The sequence below is a fragment of the Saccostrea cucullata genome, unplaced genomic scaffold, assembly GCF_032062105.1.
Source record: "Saccostrea cucullata isolate Sc308-1 unplaced genomic scaffold, CSIRO_AGI_Scuc_v1 ctg15, whole genome shotgun sequence".
Classification (NCBI taxonomy): domain Eukaryota; kingdom Metazoa; phylum Mollusca; class Bivalvia; order Ostreida; family Ostreidae; genus Saccostrea; species Saccostrea cuccullata.
This window is the reverse complement of record NW_026938676.1, coordinates 602,501-624,998: the sequence shown is the minus strand read 5'-3', so window position 1 is coordinate 624,998 and position 22,498 is coordinate 602,501. Positions and strand designations below refer to the sequence as shown.

Genomic DNA, 22,498 nt, shown 5'->3' with positions numbered 1-22,498 from the left:
TAACAAATGCTTTAATAATATCACGTAGAAAAAAAAGGTAGGTAACATTAAGTCGTCATTTTTGTAATAGATATGTTGCTGTTTTTGTAAACCGATGGGCTGTATTGTCCAAAGTTATATTCAGAATAAACTAAACACCAGGGAAAAACGGTGTTTTTGTTAATTTTTTTTTTGCGTTGACGTTAAAAAATGTCATTGAATTCACTAAAAGGGGATCAATTTAAAATGCTTTAAACATGTTAAAAGAATCGATTCAAAATTATGCAGGTAATTTTTCCAGCGGCTCGAAAAACTGTAATAAAAGTTTTTGATTTAAAAAAAGACAATATCAAAGTTTCTCGTTTTCTTCGTCGATATTAGATCGGTTGTAACTGTCTTTAAACAAACACATGAACGGAATACAAAGGGCGATAACTGCTAACAAACACCAATTCTCCCACGCCGAACCTGAAAGCCACACACACACAAACCACACACACACACACACACACACACACACACACACACACACACACACACACACACAACCAGACAAACAGACAGACAAAGTGAAAATAGCGTCATTGTTGTTAAGAAATACGTTTCAATAGTATACTTATAAAAAAGAAACCATCACAGAACTTATTTTTGTTAACTTGTCAATAAAATTTTTCAGTTATTTGTTTTGATGAGTTTATAATACATGTACATCTAGAAAAGATGACGGGAAACACTGAACTCAAATCCCCATATTAGAGACACTAAGTAAATTAGTAAGTCTCTTGCCACATCTATGTGTAAATATTGTTTGGGATTGATATTTTATTAAATATTGATTCTCCAAATACCTTGACATAAAACCATGTTACCTGAAATTAATATGAAATGCACCTACAGGTGTTTTAAAACATACATTAGTGTACATACATGTTTTATTTTTCTTTTGTTTGCCTATATATTCCTTTATCCATGTTTGTTTACATGTACGTTTACATATATGTATATACATGTATTTACCTATGTTTGGAATCATGTGTAGGAGAAGGAAGATAAAGCTGGACAGATTGACCAGAATAGTGAGGAGGACATTGGTCAGTCCCTCGGCCACGGGGTAACAAACCTCACACGCCATCTCAAAGTACAGCGGGGTGGATGCCTGGAGACATAGGGTGCCCAGAATAATGGAAATGTACAGCGATACTGAAACCAGAAACGAAATACATATATGTTTCTGTAATCTGATCGATTCCCCCTCCCCCCTCTAACGGTAGCTCACGGCAAAGGTGACCGTTATTTTGGAAGTAGGTCGAAGTCCGAAAGTCAAGGTCATGAGATAGAAAATTTGGTACTTATTTTTAGCAATGCCTTACGTGTTACTAGGAATGAAATGTGAAATATGAAACCCCTAGCTTAAGCTGTCCAGAGATTACGGCCATCATTACGGATTCAAAAGACAAAAAGGCAGACAATTCAAAAACTATATGTCTCCAAATCTTCGAAAACGGGGGCATAGAACTGCACAAAACTTTAATTGTTCAATTGTCATTTTTGACAACATGCTGAAATTCCTTTTCTATAACATTAATGATATTTTGGCAAAATAGCTCTTCGATCATCGCGGATTGTACCTCGTTGTCCGAGGCTTGTCTTTGTTTTATTGAAACTTAAACAGCAGAAAATCGGGTGCATTTAAACAAGTCTGAGTATGTAAAAAAAAAAGGTAAACAGTTTTCTTAAGCAAATACATGTACACGTAATTATTTTCAAAATGATATACATAATACCTTCGGAGTCTGGCACTGCGTCTTCTACCAATAAAACAAACCAAAGGAAGGCCGCTCCCCCAACCGAGTACATACAAATCAGGAAAAAGCGAAGATGTCGACTGAATATATCCGCAAATCTTTAAAAAGTGAAGAGCAAGGCCATCTTAATTAAAAACAAGCGAATTCAAAGAATTGTGGTCTCCCGCTTTCGGTGTCTTTTTTGGTGAAATGTCATTTTTTTAATGACATTTTGTGTCTTATATGAAAGCCCTTTCGTAAGTCATCTATTTAGTAATTATCACTGAACTCCAAGTTCAAGGTCAAAGGGTTAACGTTCTTGGTATCCAATGAAAAGTCTTCTCAAAAGGATTACATATGTGAAGTATGAAAGCCCTAGCCCTTACCATTCAAAAGTTATGGTGAAGTTTAAAGTTTTCTCATAAGTACAAAAAATCTCCAAGGTCAAGGTCAAAAGGTCAAGGTTGTTGGTACGAAACGAAAGGTCTTGCCACAAAGAATACATATGTGAAATATGAAAGTCATGGTATCTACTGATCAAAAGTTGTGGCCAAGGTCAAAGTTTTCGAAAATTAGGTCAAACTCCAAGGTCAAGGTACAAGGGGCAAAGTTTCTGGTATTCAATGAAAGGTCTTCTCACAAGAATTATATATATGAAAAATGAAATCCCTAGCCCTTACCATTCAAAAGTTATAGTCAAGGTTAAGATTTTTGCATAAGTACGGATATCTCCAAGGTCAAGGTTAAAAGGTCAAAGTTGTTGGTATCCAATAAAAGGTCTTGCTACGAAAAATACATATGTGAAATATGAAAGTCCTAGTACGTGCCATTCAAAATTTATGGCCAAAGTAAAAGTTTGGAAATTTTTGTATAAAAGTGGGTCAAACTCCAAGGTCAAGGTCAAAAGGTCAAATTTGGTGGTACTTAAAGAAAGGTCTTGTCACAAGGAATACACATATGAAATATGAAAGTCATAGCTCCACTAAATCAAAAGTTATGGGCAAGGTTAAAGTTTTTGTGACGGACGGACAGCTAGACGGACGGACGGACAGACAGACGGACAGACGAATGAGATTTAATGTCCCCTCGCTTTCGCGAAAGCGGGGAACAATAATATTTGCTTGCCCTCTCCTGCATGACTCAGTACAGTAGAAAAAGATAAATATGAAAATTCCAACATAATTATTTTATTTTTAAACAGGATAAGAAAAATCATGAATAAAAAAATAGCGTTCTCTTCAAGGTAAAGAAAAATTATGAGTCGGGCCAATTTTAGCTATTCGGTTGGCTGGATGATTTTAACTAGATATAGCCCAACTCAACTGTACTTCATTCAACACCCGTGATTATGAAATATCACGTAACATTTTTGAAAAATATGTCAAAGGTCAATGTTCAAGGACATGGGGGTCAAAAATCATAGTGTGTTTAGAAAGATTTCGTCACAGGAAATATATACATAAAGTGTGAAAGCCCTATATTTACATTTGCAAATGTTTTCCTCTATATAACACTATTGAAAGCAATGCGTATCTATAACTGTATATTTACATTCAGTGTAATTTTCCTAAATCCATTAGAATTCCACGACGTTCAAATTTCTATAACACACGCCTTGTCACCGCGCGTTAGAATACACAGTAGGAACTATTACATTTTCAATACTCAAAGAACACCAAAATGTAAAATGTTTTATTTCAATTTAATGAAAAACTATAACCCTAAAAAATTAACCTGAAAATTAACGTAATGTGCATTTTAAAAGAATTGATTTGTCACTTTTTTTCCCTCGCAATGTTTGTTTGCGTTATTTAACTGTGCAACGTCATTTAACGTCATTTGACGTCACAAACGGCTCTTTCATCTATTATCCACGGCAGTTTTGAAGGACACTAAATTCACATTTGAGATTAACAAAATAAGCAATTATGAAGAATGAAAATTAAAGAATGTAAATATAAGCATTGAATTAATATTTTTGGATGTCTTCGGTCCTATAACACACCTGGCCGTGCCGAATGCTTAAGGGGAGACAGGACACATGTCACATGACTAAAAAGACATATCACGTCATAATCGGTGATGATATACATGTTTTAAAATAATATGTTTGTTAAAATCAACAGTTGTGTAATTTTATTCTAAATTCTAAAATTGTTTTTCAAACATTTAATTTTAGAAATTATTATTAATATTTTTTTTCAAAGATCTTGCCATCATTTAGATATTGTGAAGTTGCCCAATCCACACATTTGTTTCTCTTTACCGTGCAGTCTGACGTCAGTGACGTCATAGACGTAGTGTTTGAATTCTCAGTGCAGCGAGATCCAGTACACACACCCGTCATGATCAGTTTTATTTCATAATAAACAGGTCTCAGTCAATGTATCGTATAAATTTCTGAAGCAGATTTTTTAAAATTAATATTTTTTCGTGTTTAGTAGCAGAGATTCTCTCTATTTAGATAATTTTGAATGTTTATATTTTCGTGTGACGTCACAATTGATTTCCCGCACTCGGAAAATACAAACGTGAAGCGTTTTTATCATGCTTACGTCTAATTCAACGATGTCCTGTGCGATATTGAGGTAAGCTTCGCCCTGTGATATTTATGCAGTAAATAATTACGATGAAGGGCTGACATTCAACCGTAAATTTAGAAATATTTATTGACAGAATTTTTTCCAAATGCAGTTTTTGTCGTTGAAGCTGCCTTGAAAAATGCAGAAATTATCCCACCCAAATACTAAATAAAATTAAAACAATTGCTTTCAGATAATTTAAATACTATGAATATTATGAAATATTTGAGTATATAGTGTTATCTATCATATTTATCGTTTGTGCGTAAAAATTCGCATTATGGACTCGATCCGTTATGGGCCTGTAAACATGAAGTATCTAAACTCCATACAAACTCTAAACAGGGCGGTATTTGTGGGGCTATATCTTTTAAATAAGTCAAGAAATCCCATGACAGGACCGTTTTAAAATGTTAAGTACACATTAAATTAGAAATATTAAAAATACGAAAAAAATTCATTGACAGGAATTTTTTCAGCTAAAGGTACTGTTCCTCCTTAAATAAATACAGGTACGGGGTCAAGAGGTCATAGATGTGCGTATGGATAACGTTCGACGTAATTTCTCAGTGACGTCATAAAGGGTTGACGCGCGTTCAGTGGATTACATACATATGCCCTTGGGTTTGAAAAATAATGCATCTTACACGTTAAAAGTCACAATCAGGCAAATTTAAGTATGAATAAGTCACAAATGTAAATATAAGTAATAAGATATCATTTTAAAACATCTATCGAGCTATAAATACGGGTTGGTACGAGATTTTATATCCCGATAGATGTTTTAAAATGATACATTATTCGGGCTTTGTGGAATTTAATCTCGTGACCAACCCGTATTCATATCCCGATAAATGTTTTAAAATGATACATTATTTCTAATTATCTTCTCACTCAAAAGTTATGACCAAGGTTAATGTAGATCAAACTTCAAGGTCATGAGGTCAAAAATCATGTAGTATATTTATAAAGGTCACAGGTAATAAACATAATTAATGTGCAAGCACTATCTCTTATTCAAAAGTTATGGCCAATTTAAAGTATTGTTAATTTTTGGAAAAGTAGGTCAAACTTCAGTGTCACGAGGTCAAAAATCATAGTGTATTTAGAAAGGTCTTGTTATAGGTAATACATACACATGTGTAATATGAAAGTCCTATCTCTTCTAATTGAAAAAATATGCTTTACAAGTGACAGACGGACAAGGTTAACGACTGACGGACGGACATACGAATGAGATTTAATGTCACATCGATTTTGCGAAAGCGGGGAACAAAAAGATTTGATTATATGGAAGGGCTTAAAAGTTTGCAAATTAAAAACTGTCCTCAGATGGCGAAAAAATAACCCCGACCTTGACTGGACCTTACAAGCCCCTACCCCTCTATCCATGCTTTTTCAGTTAACAAAATAATTATTAAACTGTCCTGATCATCTAGGAAAAAAATGACAGGTTCTCTCTTGAGGTCGAATGCCCCAAAATATCTAAAAGGATATATCAATAAAATACCCCCCTTGGGGCTGACTTTTTATGAAGTGACAAGACAGACCTGCAGATTATAACACTAGACACAAATCCAGCCATGATCGAAGACGCCCCCAGCCAGGCCGCCCGGTCCTGAAAGAGAACAAACAACACTAAAGGCTACAACGCTCACCTGAGTAAACAGGCATTGAGTTAAGGAATCACTGTCTAGTTTTGAGGGTATGCCAGGGCATCAACAATAGTGGGAAACATGGGATAATTTGCATAACGGGCGAAGCCCGTTATGCTAAAATTATCCCATGTTTCCCACTATTGTTGATGTCCCTGGCATACCCTCAAAACTAGACAGTGATTCCTTATATTTCCATTTTTACTTGAAATAACCATCTTAAAATAAATCGAAATACCGTCTAATTGAGTAGATTTGAAATGCACAAGGCCCCATGACGTCAAATTTTACTATAAAAAATAGTCCCAAAAACACGAAACAAATTTATTGACTATTTATATTTACCGTAGTCAAATATCAACATTTATAAAATAAACAACAAAAGAATTTTAAATGACGATCAAAGAAATCTTGTTGACTTTAATTATATATGTGACCTAGATTTAGGTTGTCGGAAGCACGAACATATATCAGCACTATGTCACTTCTCCGCCGCCATATTGAATGCAATTTCGCAGTTGATGAAACGGGAGCTGGTCAGTATGGTCAGGAAACCGATTTGTATGGATGTTATAATAACAGAAGAAGTTGAGTTGCTTAAGAAGTCGGATGGTAATGACTAAGGGACGATGTCTGTATCAGATGATGGCGTACGTGCAGATCCATGTGGCAATGTCAATTTCTCCACGTGGCTGTTTACCAGGAAGTGGAGTTCTCGGTCTCGCGAGGCCTCAGTGATAATGGACAGCGTTGCACTAGTGACTTGCTTTCGAGCCGAAGATAATTCATTATTTATTTTGTTTGTTAAAAAGATATATCATATCAAATTACTTAGTAAACAATTAAACAAAACATCTATTTTTTCTTGAGTATATTTATACGCCAGTGATATACATGCAGGTTGACACCTGACCTTTCAGTAATAGAGAAATATACATACCACAGGGTATTATCATGAAATTAACAAGATACACTTTTGTAGTGTTTATCATAGAGAAAACAATTGGAAATGGAAATATTAAAGCTTCAACTTCCATGGAATTTTAATTAACAACCATGTCGAAATCCGTGGAAAGTGAGTTACAAACTTAGTTTTTTGTTGTTGTTGTTTTTTGTTTTTTGCTTTTGGTGGTGGTGGTGGGGGGGGGGGGGGGGGGGGGGGGGTTCGAGGGTCGAAGACAATTCCTAAACCCATCGCAATCAATAATTTTTATATACAATATCTAATATATAAATTTAATTGTCACAGTTAAAGATGATTTTTTTTGAAGTACATATACAGTCATTTTGCAGATAAATATCACAGTTAAAGATGATTTTTTTTAAGTACATATACAGTCATTTTGCAGATAAATATAGATACATGTAATTTTGTACAATATGTATTATAATGATATATTAATTAATGTTAACAAGGAAATCTACCAGAATAGTTAATGTTTGAACAAAAGAACAAATTAATAAAAGAGACAACTTTATATAGCTCTGAAAAGTTCGATGTCCAACAAATCTTATACATACTGTACATGTATAACTTAGTGTGCACTGACCTGGCTGAATCCATGCGGTTTTAAGTAGACATCCAGAACACCTTGCCAAATATTGAAGACTCCCATTGACACACTGTATATGGCTGCTATGACCCAAAACTCACGAAGTCTTTAAAGAAAAGATTGATAAATTAAATAGCAACAGCCTTTGGTTGAAAAAGTACGATATAGAAATTTATTAATTAGAGTTACATATAATTGTACATGGGGGCATTTTAATAAAATGGGGGAGGGGTAAATAACAGAAATTCCTTGAAAAACGTACTAAAACTGATAAAAAAATGGAAGTGAACAAAACTTTATAATTATTATCATTAAGAGGGTCAACATTTTATAAACATTTCTTTGCTTTTTGGTTTACAACATCCATGCATTTACAACGAACTGGAAAAATAATTGTATAGTGCTTCTCCCTCTCCCACACTGACAGATTTATTATACAATAGGTTCTTTTAATGATAAAGTACCTCAGGATCTTCTTTAGTCCGTTTTTGAACTCGATTCGAGGAATGGCCGCTGTTTTTGTTGGAGGCAGTGGTGGCTTGTTCGGAAAATAAATTACCATGGCAACGAATAACAGGACCGCCCACGCACATTCTACAATATACATGTACAACCAATGAAATCCTTCCTTTTGTCAATCAACTTAAAGTCTTTAGAAAGACACGAAATAATGCTTATACCTAAAGTCTGCAAAATGTCCATGTGCCACAACGCTCACCTTATTCACTCTGACCCTACTTTTGCTCATAAGATTTTTTCCACTTTAATATTACATTTATTTGTTAAAAAATGAGCACATATGACATGAATTAAATTGAATTTTGAAAATTGATTTTATTCTTCTTGAGGTTTCTTCCAAATTATTATAATATCACGGTTTGACTGTTCTTAAAAATATTTTATTATTTTTTCCCCAATGTATTCCCATGTAAAACTTGTTGAAAAATCGTAATTCTTCAGTATGTCATGATACATTAACAAAAAGTTCTGTATCAGAGGTTCTTGGGCAACAGAAATTTAAAGTCATGACCCCCCCCCCCCCGCCATTTCTTGATTAATTCCCGATTAAGAATTCTTGACAATTCCTTGAATCATAATCAAGGAAACAGGAAACTTTAGAGTGAGTTGACATTGGAGAAAGAACGGAAAGATATTTTACAGGTAGACAGACAAAGGTGGTCAGAAAGCACATTTTTGATTTCAGCTGACCTAAAAAAAAATTATGGCCGGTAAAAGATGTATGTCCTGCAAAATATAGTTTTACCTACCAACATACATTAAAAGCATTATCTCATCCTTTTCTTTTTGGATCCGCCCCTGGATGGAGTTTTCAGCTGAGGTGTCGTTTAGGTTCACAGTCTGGTTACTGTCATATTTTAAAGGATAACAAAGAAAGTGAAGTCGATTAACTCAAATAAAATAAAAATATAAATTTAAAAAAATCAGAACAGAATGATTCATTTTGATCATTTGGAAAGAAAATTAAGAATCTGGTTGGACGTCATATATTTATTTTACCACAAAAAAATTACCTTTGATTTTCTACTTCAAATGTTGAGGGAGAAGTTTTAACAATACGTGGCCCTGTCAACAACAACAAAATCGAAACAAGATAAATTACATATAGATGTATTGATGGTTTCATTATGTTGCGACATTTTTTTCTTACGGAGTTTTATGAAAAATGACACGCATATTTAATGGATAAAGAAAACATATAGATGCCTCTTCAATTTCAATGAAGAATTGCAAAATGGAGAAAAAATACTGTGAAACCACAAATTTTCGTGGGGGGTTAATTTTCGTTGTTTTCGAGGTATGAAATGACCCACGAATTCATGTCCACCACAAAATGTAAAATTTTACATACATAACTACTAGTAGTGGAGGGCGCTCATATAGATCTCGATTCAAATTTCGCGCCAATGACGTCATCAAACTTTCGACCAATCAGAAGGCATCATTTGAATATTTGGTCACGTGACCCTATAGACGGGAAAACCAGATTTTTAAATCATGTTTAGTCCAAGGGTCAAATTTAAAAAAAAGGTAGGGTGCGACCTATCAAAGGAAAGGTCTGGACGAGGAGAGGTCATCCCGGGGGGTGGTCCGGGATCATCAAGTGCAAAATCAAAGCTACTCAAAAGGTGTCGTGTGATCTATTAATAAAAGGTCTCGACGAGGAGAGATCATCCCGGGGGTGTTTCGGGATCATCAAGTGCAAAATCAAAAAATTGCCAGAAGGTCGTAGTGTGACATATCAAATGGATTTTCTCCAAGAGTAGAATGCGGTCCTGGGTAGTCAACCTCACCCCCTTCTCAACTATTTGTTCCAGCAGCAATTAAATACCAGCTCATTGATAAATTTCACGATTGTAAATAATAGAACCGCACACAATACATAAAGGGGATTCTTGTAGCCCTTACTGGGAGTTTTCCGTGGCGTAAACAGGGAAATTACCTTCGTCTTCGTACGCAAAGATGACTAAAGATTCTATTGAAAATTCGTTTGAATAGATTTACTCGACCGAAATACTACAAGGTAGAGACATGTCTATTTCGACCTTGCAACGGAGGTATTCAGGTAAAAACATGTCTCAATGAACTTGGACATTTAAATGCTTGTAAAAGTTTAGTAAAAAAGATACACCATAGGTTAAAGATTTATTGAGAGAGAGAGAGAGATTCATTCAATTGAAAAAAAAACTACAGGTAAGAACATGTTTATATATATCTACACACCGTGACCAAAAAATAACATGTCGAAACACGTCTCAATGCATTTAAATGTCTGGTGTATTCACACACCGTAAATTGAAAGTCCATTATCCCCAACCAGTTGTAACAATACTGATACAACCATGCGTAAAAGTACATTGATAAGAAGGGGAAGTGAAATAAAGTTATGAAATTTTGATATATAAGCCCCCTCCCTATAATTCTACCAAATATAAAGCGAATGTGATTAATTAAATGTAGCCCAAGCTTTTCCTTTACGCTTGGATGGTGCATCAATCATAAATCTAAAGATATACATGTCTCAACACGTACAGTCCATTTTTATCTTTTATCCGTCTTAAAGTATATGCGTCCTAGATTTTATAAAGGGTACTCAATACCTAATCGCTCAAGCGAGACGGTCGCAAGGTTCAGTGCGACCTAGATTTTTACAGGGGGGAATATACAATAGCTAATCTCTCAATAGAGATACAGATGGCCGATTTTTATAAAAGAAACGACGACAAACGATGAAAAATACAACTATTGATGGAGACAATCAAAGAGGGTGCACGAAAGGTTAAAAATGAATTGAATGAGTGATTTTATGTGTGCAATGACCATGGTAGCCAATAGAATGAGCTCAGTTGATATGTTTCTATGGAAACAAAATATGATTTTCGGTATGTATGACAAGTCACAATAGAGGGGTCCACTACAGGTGGAATTAAAATTAATTAATACTTTTAATGATCATAAAGTAACCAATCGTTTCACTTGTTTTCTGTTTGTTTCCATGACGACTATAGAATAATATATAAGACGGAATCTAGATACTGGTGCGCCATAAATCATACAGCACCCTAATGAGTAACATCGGGAAATCAACACGGTTGCTATTTTATTCTTTGGAATTTAATTTCTTTCTAAGGTAAGAAATTTATACACATACTTTTGCTAAATATTCAATTGGAAAAGATAGCGATTCTTAGTTTTACACTTGATTTGATGAAATATGAAAGATATAAACTTGTTTATTTATTTTGTTGTATATTATCATGACTCGATAGTGTTTTCAAAAGCTCGGTAGAGTAAGCAGGGAATTTACTACAATTCTCGTTCCCACGTGACCGTTTTAAAAATATTCAACCTATCAGATTTCTTAAAAGTGCCATTATATGTATCGTAAAGATCTACCACCTTGTTTTAGAGAGAAAATCTGTATTTACTAACAATGATTTAGAAATAAATTTCAAATAAAAACGAATCTATTATTATTGTATAGTACTTAATTACAAACCTTAAAAAACAGGTACAACTGATACAGTTTACATAAACATATTTGTTAATTATAGAAATGGAAGGTTACAGATGTGACGTTTGCGGGAAAAGGTTTGCAAGGGATGATAATCTTGCACAGCACAGAAAAAAGCATGATCTGTATCAATGTCCAGATTGTCCTCAAGCCTTTACAACAGAGAATAATTTAGCATTGCATCGATATCACCGTCATGGTCAATCCGGAAGAGGGAAAAAGAGAACAAACGAATCTCCTCAATCAGGACCTTCAACGAAAAGACGAATTACAAAGATGGATGACCCTAGAGATAACTATAGAGTTACTCCTATTGGTGAACAAAAAATGAGGAAATTTAACACCACAGCAAACAGATATCTAGTGAACTTCCAAGATCTGGAAGTCAGGAATCTGCCTAATATTCTACAAAGTTTGCGTCGCCTCTTTTCCTCAGTGATAAAAGATTTGACAGGTATAGATATCATCAATGCCCATGGATATTGCACTGTTAAAATAAATTTTTTACACACCTTTCATAAGGTGAATGATAAAACATGCCTTCTCATGCAACATTTGTTATAAATGTCATATATCAGATCTTCAACCATTTAAATAGATGCAGAAGGTAAAATTTCTAGCGATTGTTTTTTTTAAAACAGGGTTCATGGACTCCAGAGACTTAAGACCAATTCTCTGTAATCACCAAAATATTTTGGCACTCATAGTTACAGATTTAAATTTTTATATCATAATTTGATACAGGTGTGTGAGTGATTATAAAATCTAAAAATAGTATTTGAATTATAAACTTGGTTGCCATAGAAACGGGATACAAACTTTTTCATTTTTGTAAATCATGAAAATCTGTACTTTTCATGAAAAACCATGTCTAGAAATGAACAGAGATATCTAAATTTATGTTTATTGTTGTTATCCAATATTAGAGATTCAAACAACAATATTTACAGTTCAATTTTAATTTTACACTCGTAAGTGGTCATGTTATGCATTGCAATATGTCAAAAATATAGTAAATTTTGATCAGTTTTTACAGACTTAAAACAAAAAAATGCAGCCATCTACAAATTAAGCAATAATAAAATATGAAAGGTTGATATTTAGTTATATTCAAACAATTAAAAAATTGGTGGGCAAATGATATGTGTAAAAGAAATTCAAAGGTGAATATCCATTTTTTCTGCATTTTGAAGCATTTTTTGCTTCCAAATTACTTCCCTTGGATTACTCTCTAGCGTTTGGAGGTACAATGTGTAGGCACTTGTAGTGGTAAATAAATAGTTTGGTGAGAAAACTTATCAAAGCGGGTCCGGGGTGAGGAATGGCAGTGTGGAAGAAGGAAAAAAGGCCAAGATATAATACATAAGAAGACAAGAGGTAATTATAAATATTACAAATGCTAAGTATGTATACTTTTTTATCCATTTTATTGGCTTGCATGCATGTAACCCGAGATTCCTCTGCTATGAAAATTATGACACCTGAAGGGACCTCTGTCCTGACTCTCCCCGGTTCATTTACATAAATAATTACATAGAAATACATGTTGATGGCAGACCATGAAGACATGAATCAGGTCAGACACAATCTCTTTATATAACCAGGTCCAGTACAATCAATTGATTTGGCTAGGTAGAAAGCTGTAGGCCTATATTTGAAAGCAACTTCTAAGTCGCTTGCGCAGTGCAGTGTTTAGAGCGTCTGCTCTAGAATTGCAAAGTAAGGAGTTTATGCTTATATCGCAGGTTCATATCCCACTGTGGGATGTGGAGACCAGCAGGCATGTTTACGAAACTTTCCTAAGATTGTTCATAAGAAATTTCCTAAGATATATCTTAAGAAAATCTTACGATCATCGTAAGATTATCTTAAGGTGTTTTTCAAAGCTATCTTATGATCATCCTAAGCTAAGACGTCTTAAATCATTATGAAATAGAAATAATCCAAGCTTTTAAAACCATTGTCAGGGATCAGAGAGTTGTAATCTTTTGCTATATATAATGCTACACGTTATGTCATCATAATGAAAATATTTAAAAGAGCGAAAATTAAAAAAAAAAAGAATTTAAGGGTTTTTTAAAATTTATAAATATAAATTGTATATTTTAAATTATTAATCATCTAAACTCGACGATATACTGTAATATTGGTTACATTTAAAATCAATTAGAGTGCCATTGGATCATTCAGAATTCTTGAACGATGAAAAGTGCGTCAATTTACTTGCGTGAAACGTAATGCAGAGCAAATCGGAAGGAAATAGGCAAAACTGGAGGAGCCCCCTCCCCCAAAGACTAACTCATTCGCAAGAAAAAAATTGTGGGAATAATTGGTTATACTCCAATCTCTGCCATAGAGTGCGGTATCAACACCTGTGAGGTCACCTGGAAAAACCCATTTACACACACACACACTCTCATGACAGAGAAAAATCTCTCTCTCTCATAGGTTAAGATTGATTGATTGATTGTATATATTATTTAACGTCCCTCTCGAGAATCTTTCACTTGTATGGAGACGCCACCACTCGCCGGTGGAGAACTATAAATTTTCTCCTATTCTCGAGACTTAAGGTCATTGAGCAATGAGGGATCTTTTTCGTGCCACCACCAACTGCGACACGGGGCCTCGGCTTATACGATCTTATCTGAAGGACCGGTCTCCTTATCCCACAGTGGGATTCGAACAGGACTGAGACGTAAGGATCAACTCCTTACTCCGCGACTCTCTCAGGTTGTTAAGTGAAATTAAATTTTATTCTGTTAATTAACAGGATACATATTCTTACTATGTATATTGTGCATCTGCATGAGGCACTGGATGTCATCAGAATTCTAACCATGGATATTCTTGGAAAGTAGATGCATACAGGAACGTAATATTTAACATGGGGGAAGGGAGGTCGAAACATACTATTTAAATTGTACCAATGAAAATGTTCATAGAAAGATCGCCCCTTCCCCCTATTTGTGTTGTATAGTAAAATAAGGGTAATGTAATAGTGTACGAGTAAAATTTGTCACTAAAGAAGTTGGAACTTAGCCCCCCTCCTCCCCAGCACGAAATAAGATTTTTGCACTGGCACCTGACGTTACTTATTTTTCTTTTGAAATAAAAAAAAATATACACATAATTAGGTATGTGTAAATTTTTTTTTTATTAAGTAACGTCAGGTGCCTGTAGATTTTAGCTACAAAATGTTCGGGGTTCTTTATCGCTTGTCAAGTTTTTTTAAAATGTAAGTTAGATTCTTTTTCTATGTTAGTTGGATTCTTTTTCTACCCCCCCCCCCATTTTCAAAATCAATGCGACGTCTGTGTCATGTGTAAATGCAGTACATTTATAACTGTGTAATAATTCAACATCTGTAGAAACCACCTGATATATACACAATACAAAAGTTCATGATTTTTTAGATAGCGTTGAAGCTTCAAAGGGGGGGGGGGCTTAGAAAATAAATATATCTTTTAAATGAAATAGAGCGCAATATCATTAATCAGTCAAACTGTATTTCATAAGTTGTTTTGATAAACACATCAACAAAAATTAATAGTCTTATCAAACATTTTATTTAACGAAATCCGTATATTACAGTAGTATATAATTTTTAAAGCTGTTGTTAACGGTTCCGACATACTAGTAATCAGTATTTCGAATTCTTCTTATATCTTTAGGCCCTAAATTCTCAATCACGTCTGATACGACGATTTCCTCGAGCCAGCAACAACATTGACGCTGCTATTTCTACTTACGATAGACTTAAGATAGGTCTAAAGCTGTCGTAAGTTTAAGATTATTCTTAAGAACTTTCTTAAGTTACGATACTTTCGAAAACCCGACATAGTCTTACGAATTGTCGTAAGTATATCCTAAGACGTTTCTTAGTCCTAAGATAGCTTCGTAAACATGCCTGCAGCCCTTCGGATGCTATCATATAAACTGAGGTCCCATGTGGCAGTAGCCAGTAGGCACTGGAATCAAAAAAAATCCCTCACTGCTCAATGGTCGTGAGTGACAAGTATAGGAAAAAATTTGTATCTCTCCAACGGCAAGTGGTGGGTCTCCATATTTGTATTAAAAAATTTGGAAGACTAAGAGACTTTATACATAACAATCAATGTAATCTTCTCAACATTAAGTGATAGTTTCCCTTTTCAGAAAAGAAAAAAAAAACACAGGTGTATAAAAATATTTGAAGATGAAAAATCATGGTCACCGTATAATCATGATAATATCTTTGTTTATAACAGTAATCCGTATACATTACAGCCATACTATATATTACACATACTCCTATTATATATAAATTATTACCGGTAAACAAAAAGTAAATAGTTCTGTCAATAGAGAGTTTAAGCATTTTACTGTGTACGTCTACCTCTACATGTAAACCTAGCAGTGATTTTACATTGTGTTCTGTTTAACAATCTGCATGTGTACCGGTATGTGTAAAACATCATTTCAGCACGACACTTCAATCCATTTGTATCAAATAAATCTATGACTTGAAATAAAAAAAGATACATTGGATGTACGTAATAAATACTCAAATTCATTCCAAACACCAGCTGAAAAATAAATATTCTGTAGTTTGAGTTTAAGAAGCTACAAGTTCTCACCTACGTGTACTTGCAAATCTATACATTGTGTACAACTTGTAGAATTACGGGGTATGCAAAACTGATGACTTAAGGACAGATGATATAAACAATTTTTTTCTTTGAAAAATATTTAATATCACGTCACAAGTTTAGAAAAGTGGACGGTTCTTAGAATTTTTTCTCCGAAGAACTGGAAAATGAGATAGACTTGGAAAATATAAGTAATATTTCAATAAAAAAACAAATATAGACAAATCACATTCAGTAAAGGTTTACACGTGAAAACAAATTTCAGAATATGTTATCTTGGCGCTAAAAGTGTCATATAAACTTTAGAAAAATATACCAAGCCAGGTGAATTTTAAGAGGAAGATCAAAATGACAAAAAATTAGCTATATCACATGGCTGATTTTTACCATTTAGCTTTTCCTAATAAAATTCACCTGGCTTGGTATATTTTTCTTAAGTTTATATTACACTTTAATCGCCAAGATAACATATTCTGAAATTTGTTTTCACCTATAAACCTTTACTGAATGCGATTTGTCTGTATTTGTTTTTTCATTGAAATATTACTAATATTTTCCAAGTCTATCTCATTTTCCAGTTCTTCGGAGAAAAAATTCTAAGAACCATTCACATTTCTAAACTTGTGACATGATATTAATCTTTTTCAAAGAAAATTTGTTTGTATCATCTGTCCTTAAATCGCATAAAAATATGGTATTTCCTTAGTGACACGTACACGGTCATCTGCTTAACCTCTCTTTTATATAGTTCTTGACCTGTACATATTTTTGTAAGGATAATATGACTTTCCTTTTGATCATGTTGACAGAAAAATAATTAATATATAGATTGATTTTTATTATAAAATTAATTAATTTTTATCTTGAATTTAGTGATTTTTAACAAAAATTGAATTATATTCATTTTTTGTTTTCAAAGGATTCACCAAAGAGGATGAAAAGGAAAAGGAACAAGAACATATACACATATAAATCATGGCTATAATAGAATTCAAATAAAACCTTGAAGTTAATTTTGGAAAAGACAATTTCAGGAATTGGGACAGCTTATAGATGCATTTCTCTTCAAGGTAAGCAGTTTCAAAAATCAAATCTAAATTGTTAGAAAAACACAGTTCTACATGTAGTATATGGTCTGCTCATTTCTCTTTTATAGATCAAAATGATTTTTAAAATCATAATAATACATGCATGTATCATAGAAAACATGTTAAATTTGAACAACTGTCATAATGATCATTAGAAAAACACCTCTTGATATAGGGTTTGCTTTTACATTTATGTATTTAATCTAATTATGTATTTAATTCAGTTTGATATTTGTTTTCGTTTGAAGATATTGAAAATTGTATTTACTTCTGCAGGTAGAAAAAAGTCATCTTAAATATACAAGTGGAGATGCAACATCATGAAGTTCAAAGTAAAGTGCAAAGCTGAATATCATAAAATCTCCAAACAACTATGAAGCCTTAAAAGTTGGAGATATGGCATTAAATTTTTTCCTTAGAAAGTACCATGATGTCTGTTACTGATAATTTAGTTTCCCAAATGAGGAGCAATGTAGCTGGTTTTTCAGAGTGATTTTCCTGAAGATGAAATTGGAAATGAGAATATTCATGTGTGTCTCCATACTGGAAATCCTCAAGATTCAACCATATTTCTAAGTGACTCAGTGACGTCATTATTTAAGGAAGCTCTTAACAGCACACTAATGAGCTCTACTTGAAGGAGTAATTTAATACATTAAGAGTGATCTCCCCTTAGAAGTCAGATAGAAAAAAAATGGTTGCTTACCATTTATTTCACAATTTGTAATAGATTAAAATATTTTTACTAGCATTATCTTAGACAAAGAATAAGTAATTGATTAATATTCACATTAATTTTCCCAATAGTCAACAACAGGGTTTTCTTGTAGAAATAATGCAGGTACATGTACTTGTGGAAAATGAACTAATAGTCTCAATGTGCATACCTTTATATGATATTTTTTTCCTTAATTGAAAGTCTGCAGACCACTTCTTGATACACATGTATTGTTTAGAGCTTCTTTAAATTTCATATGATATGGTTTGCTAATTAAAATACATTGTAGTTGATAATTTTGATAAAGGTTGAAAAAAAAATTCACAAGCTAACAGTACTTGTCTTAATTGTAATTCTTTTGTTCTATCATATGTAGCAGCTAGCTATGTAATTTTTTTGTGTTTTGGATTTTGTTTCATGTTCATATATTATATTTACATTTGCAAATGTTTTCCTTTATATTATACTATTGAAAGCAAGCGTTTTTATAACTGTATAAATACAGGTACGGGGTCAAGAGGTCATAGATGTGCATATGGATAAACGTTCGATGTAATTTCTCAGTGACGTCATAAAGGGTCGACGCGCATTCAGTGGATTACATACATGTCGTTGGGTTTGAAAAATAATGCAATTCACACGTTAAAAGTCACAATCAGGCCAATTTAAAGTATGAATAAGTCACAAATGTAAATATAAGTAATAAGGTATCATTTTTTGAGTTTTACTGGGATGTAAAACGGGTTGGCACATGATCAAATCTTCCATAAAGCCCTTCGTGCTTTATGAGATTTGATCACGTGACCAACCCGTTTTACATCCCAATAAAACTCAAAAAATGATACCTTATTTCTTAAATAAAAGCATATAACTTAATAGAAATTATGATGCAGCCTTATTAACTGCAGTAATCAGTAATAGAGGACTATTATTTTTGTATTGTGCTAGAAATTAGAGGGGGGGGGTTATATTTATGATCATATTCTTGCCTATAGATATGAATAAATAATTTTCTTATGGTTCAGCTGACAATATCTCATTGATTTTACAAATTTTAAGCTTAAATTCCTTGAATTTTTATTTTAAAAAGAAAAATATATCTTGTTATATGAAATGTTCATCAAAGCTTTATTTTGGCGAAATGCCAATTTTATGATTTTTCATTTTGTTATAGTCAACATTTGTTGTTATTTGCCCATGAATGTTTTTGAGTATTTTCATCATTTGTGACAAGTACCTTCAGATGAAATAGGTGATACATTGTGAAAGTTCTGCTAATTTTTTATTTTTCTTCCCAAAATGTTGTAATTTTTCAGTTTTGACCAAATTTCGAAAAATTGATATTTTGCCATTGTTTGACAAAGTATTACAAAATTTTCAAATAATTATTAAACATATTAAAGATATCCATTGAAAGTGTTGATGTTGTAGTTTTATAAGAAATTAGCAACAGAGTTCTAATCTAAAATATGGGTTCAGCACAGATGGTGTAAAAAGTGTGATTTTAGCAAAATTGCCATACACAAATTAGCCCTATATGTCAGAAATTTTGTATCCCGGTTACCATGGTAACGGAGGATGTCCAGAAAAAAATTATGCCATACATATAAGTTTTACCCTAGGAAGATACTATATGCCAAGTTTGAAGAAAATCTGAGACTATGCGTGCCAGACCCTTTCAGAATTACTTTGGTGATTACAGAGAATTGCACTTAATTCGCTTAACTGTCCAGTGTCCAGAGCTGGACTACCCCATAAGTCTACCCTTCATGCGGGTTGCACAGCTATCGGCGGATCGTCTTCTCACCGAAATAGAACGCGTGCTGCAGTCTTATGAGGAATTTGTCGTAGATCAGTCATTGGAGATTGAAGTGATTCACGTCAAACTGCCCTCCGGAAAAGGACATAAAAAGAAAAGCTACGTTGATCTTGAAAAGTCGCTGAAAGAAAAGAGAAGCTTCATCAAGATTATCAACAGAGACCATTTATGTTGTGCCAGAGCAATTGTGACGGCCAAAGCTAGAATTGACAAACATCCGAAATGGAATTCGATACGAACAGGTTTGAGCTCATGTAATGCATGCTATTCATTTGAAGAGAAAAGAGATATATCATATTCCATATGTTATGTTTTTTCTGACATGTCTTACTATTTACCACTTGTTCAGAAAATGAAATATGTATCCTGAAATGTCTTCTCCTATGCATCAGGCAAAAGTATACAAAGAACCCTGGCCGAAGAATTACACAAAGTTGCCAGTGTGCCTTTACGGCAGTGCGATTTGGAGGACGTGAAGACCTTTCAGTCGGTGTTACCTGGATACCAGATCCATGTTCTTTCCAAAGATTGTTTTAACGCCATCGTGTACCAAGGACCGGAAGCCGATAAAAAGATCTACTTGTATCACCGCAACAATCATTATGATGTGATCACTACGATGTCGGGGTTCTTGGACAGAAGTTATTTCTGTCAGAAATGCCAGAAAGGATATGACCACAAAGAAAAGCATATCTGCAATGAACCATGTCATCTATGTCACAGATGCCACAACGATCATTCAGAAGACTGGCAGTATTGTTCCACGTGCAATCGTCATTTCAAGAACACTACCTGTTTCGAGCTACATTCTGAACTGTCGTTCCAAGGCAATTCCACGTGTCATACGTACTATCGTTGCCGTCAGTGTTCCACCACAGTGAACAGAAATAAATCGAGACAACCGCACGTGTGTGGAAACAAATACTGTGACATTTGCAAAATGTTTAAGTCCGAAGATCATGTGTGTTACATGAAAACCACAGAAGAGGAAGAAGAAACGAAGCTGTTGAAAAGAAAACGGAAGGTAACGGTCGATGAAGACGACGAACAACTCAAACAGTGGATATTTTTCGATTTTGAATGCACACAGGATGACATGATCCAGTGTGATGAGGGTTATTTTCCCCAGATATCCATCAAATGTGGAAATTGTCATCGCAAAAACTGTCACTCAAATCCGTGCGAACAGGGCTTTGTTCCAAGGAAAATCACTTCTTGCAAAAATTGCAACCAGTCGTCGTGTGGTTCATATCGACACGTGCCCAATTTATGTATCGTTCATAAGGTGTGCGAAGAATGCATTGACGAAGACGAGATCAACGAGCATAGCTACTGTTCATTATGCCATTACAAGCAACGCATTTTCAATGGCCCAAACACACGTGACGATTTCTGTAAATGGCTGTTCTCGGAGGAAAACGAAGGCGCTAAAGTCTTCTGTCATAACTTTCGAGGGTACGATAGCTATCCCATCGTCAGTTACTTGTACGAGAACGCCATCTTGCCGGAGGTGATCATGAATGGGTCCAAATTCATGAGCATCGAGATACCTCATCTCAAAATGAAATTCCTGGATTCCATGAATTTCATACCCATGGCTCTCTCAAAGATGCCAAAGGCGTTTGATATACCTGAAGTCGCCAAGGGCTATTTTCCACATCTATACAATCGAAAAGAAAATCAGAGGGCTATCATAAATCACCTACCAGACGTACAGTTTTATAATGCAGATGGTATGATGCCCGATGATCGCACCAAGTTTCTCCATTGGTACGAAGAACATCAACACGATAGTTTTGATTTTCAGAAAGAAATAATCAAATATTGTCAGTCTGACGTCGATATTCTCAGGCGAGGGTGTCTCAAATTCCGGGACATCTTCATGGATATGACGTCACGAGATGATCGGGACGGCGTTGACCCTTTCGAACGCTGCATCACCATTGCCTCGGCTTGTAATCTGGTATTTCGCAGTCTCTTTTTGGAAAGAGAGTCTATCGGCATTATACCACCCCAAGGGTATCGACCGAAAGACAAACAATCCTTCAAGGCCATGCAGTGGATAAAATACCATGCTCATCAAATAAACGTAGAGATTCAACATGCAGGCAACGAAGGGGAAAAAGTGATTGGACCATACAGAGTCGATGGATACTATAAAATAGGGGATCAGAAAGTAGTGATGGAATTTCATGGTGATTTTTGGCATGGTAATCCCAAATGCTACTCTGCCAACACCCTCAATAAAGTCGCGGGAATGACCATGGGGGACCTCTATCAGAGAACCTTGGAAAAGAGAAGGTACTTGGAATCTTCGGGATATACTTACCTACAGATGTGGGAATCCGATTTCGATCGGACCGTAGAGTCCACAGAGGAAATGAAGGCTTTTATAGAGAACTTAGAGTTTACCTCGCCCTTACAACCTAGAGATGCCTTTTTCGGCGATAGAACCGAAGCCTTTAAACTGCATGCCCAGGCAGATGAAAACACCAGTATCAAATACTTTGATGTGACTTCACTTTATCCCTTCATCAATAAAACGGGCAAGATTCCACTGGGACGTCCCCAGATCGTGACCGAAAATTTTGATCTGCTTCAAAACTACGAAGGACTCATCAAATGCCGCATCCTTCCCCCAAAGCATCTATACATG

At 34.4% G+C, this 22,498-nt stretch overlaps 1 protein-coding gene and 1 long non-coding RNA gene across 2 annotated transcripts in view; one reads left to right on the top strand and one right to left on the bottom strand.

Moving 5' to 3' along the window:
• Window positions 1-285: 285 nt before the first annotated feature.
• The window catches only part of LOC134250889 (solute carrier family 49 member 4-like), a 30,621-nt gene continuing 8,408 nt past the window's right edge, over window positions 286-22,498 (bottom strand). Inside the window, exons 4-11 of the mRNA XM_062733248.1 lie at window positions 9,086-9,137; window positions 8,822-8,919; window positions 8,018-8,147; window positions 7,551-7,659; window positions 5,896-5,963; window positions 1,764-1,882; window positions 997-1,179; window positions 286-447 (exon numbers count right to left, since the gene is read on the bottom strand). Of these exons, the coding sequence (XP_062589232.1) occupies window positions 329-447; window positions 997-1,179; window positions 1,764-1,882; window positions 5,896-5,963; window positions 7,551-7,659; window positions 8,018-8,147; window positions 8,822-8,919; window positions 9,086-9,137 (878 nt within the window). The 3' untranslated portion in view covers window positions 286-328. The remainder of the gene's footprint in view (window positions 448-996; window positions 1,180-1,763; window positions 1,883-5,895; window positions 5,964-7,550; window positions 7,660-8,017; window positions 8,148-8,821; window positions 8,920-9,085; window positions 9,138-22,498) is intronic.
• Window positions 12,651-18,371, top strand: LOC134250891 (uncharacterized). The gene is made up of 3 exons (XR_009988620.1): window positions 12,651-12,963; window positions 17,137-17,287; window positions 17,582-18,371. It is a non-coding gene; the product is annotated as an uncharacterized LOC134250891 (long non-coding RNA).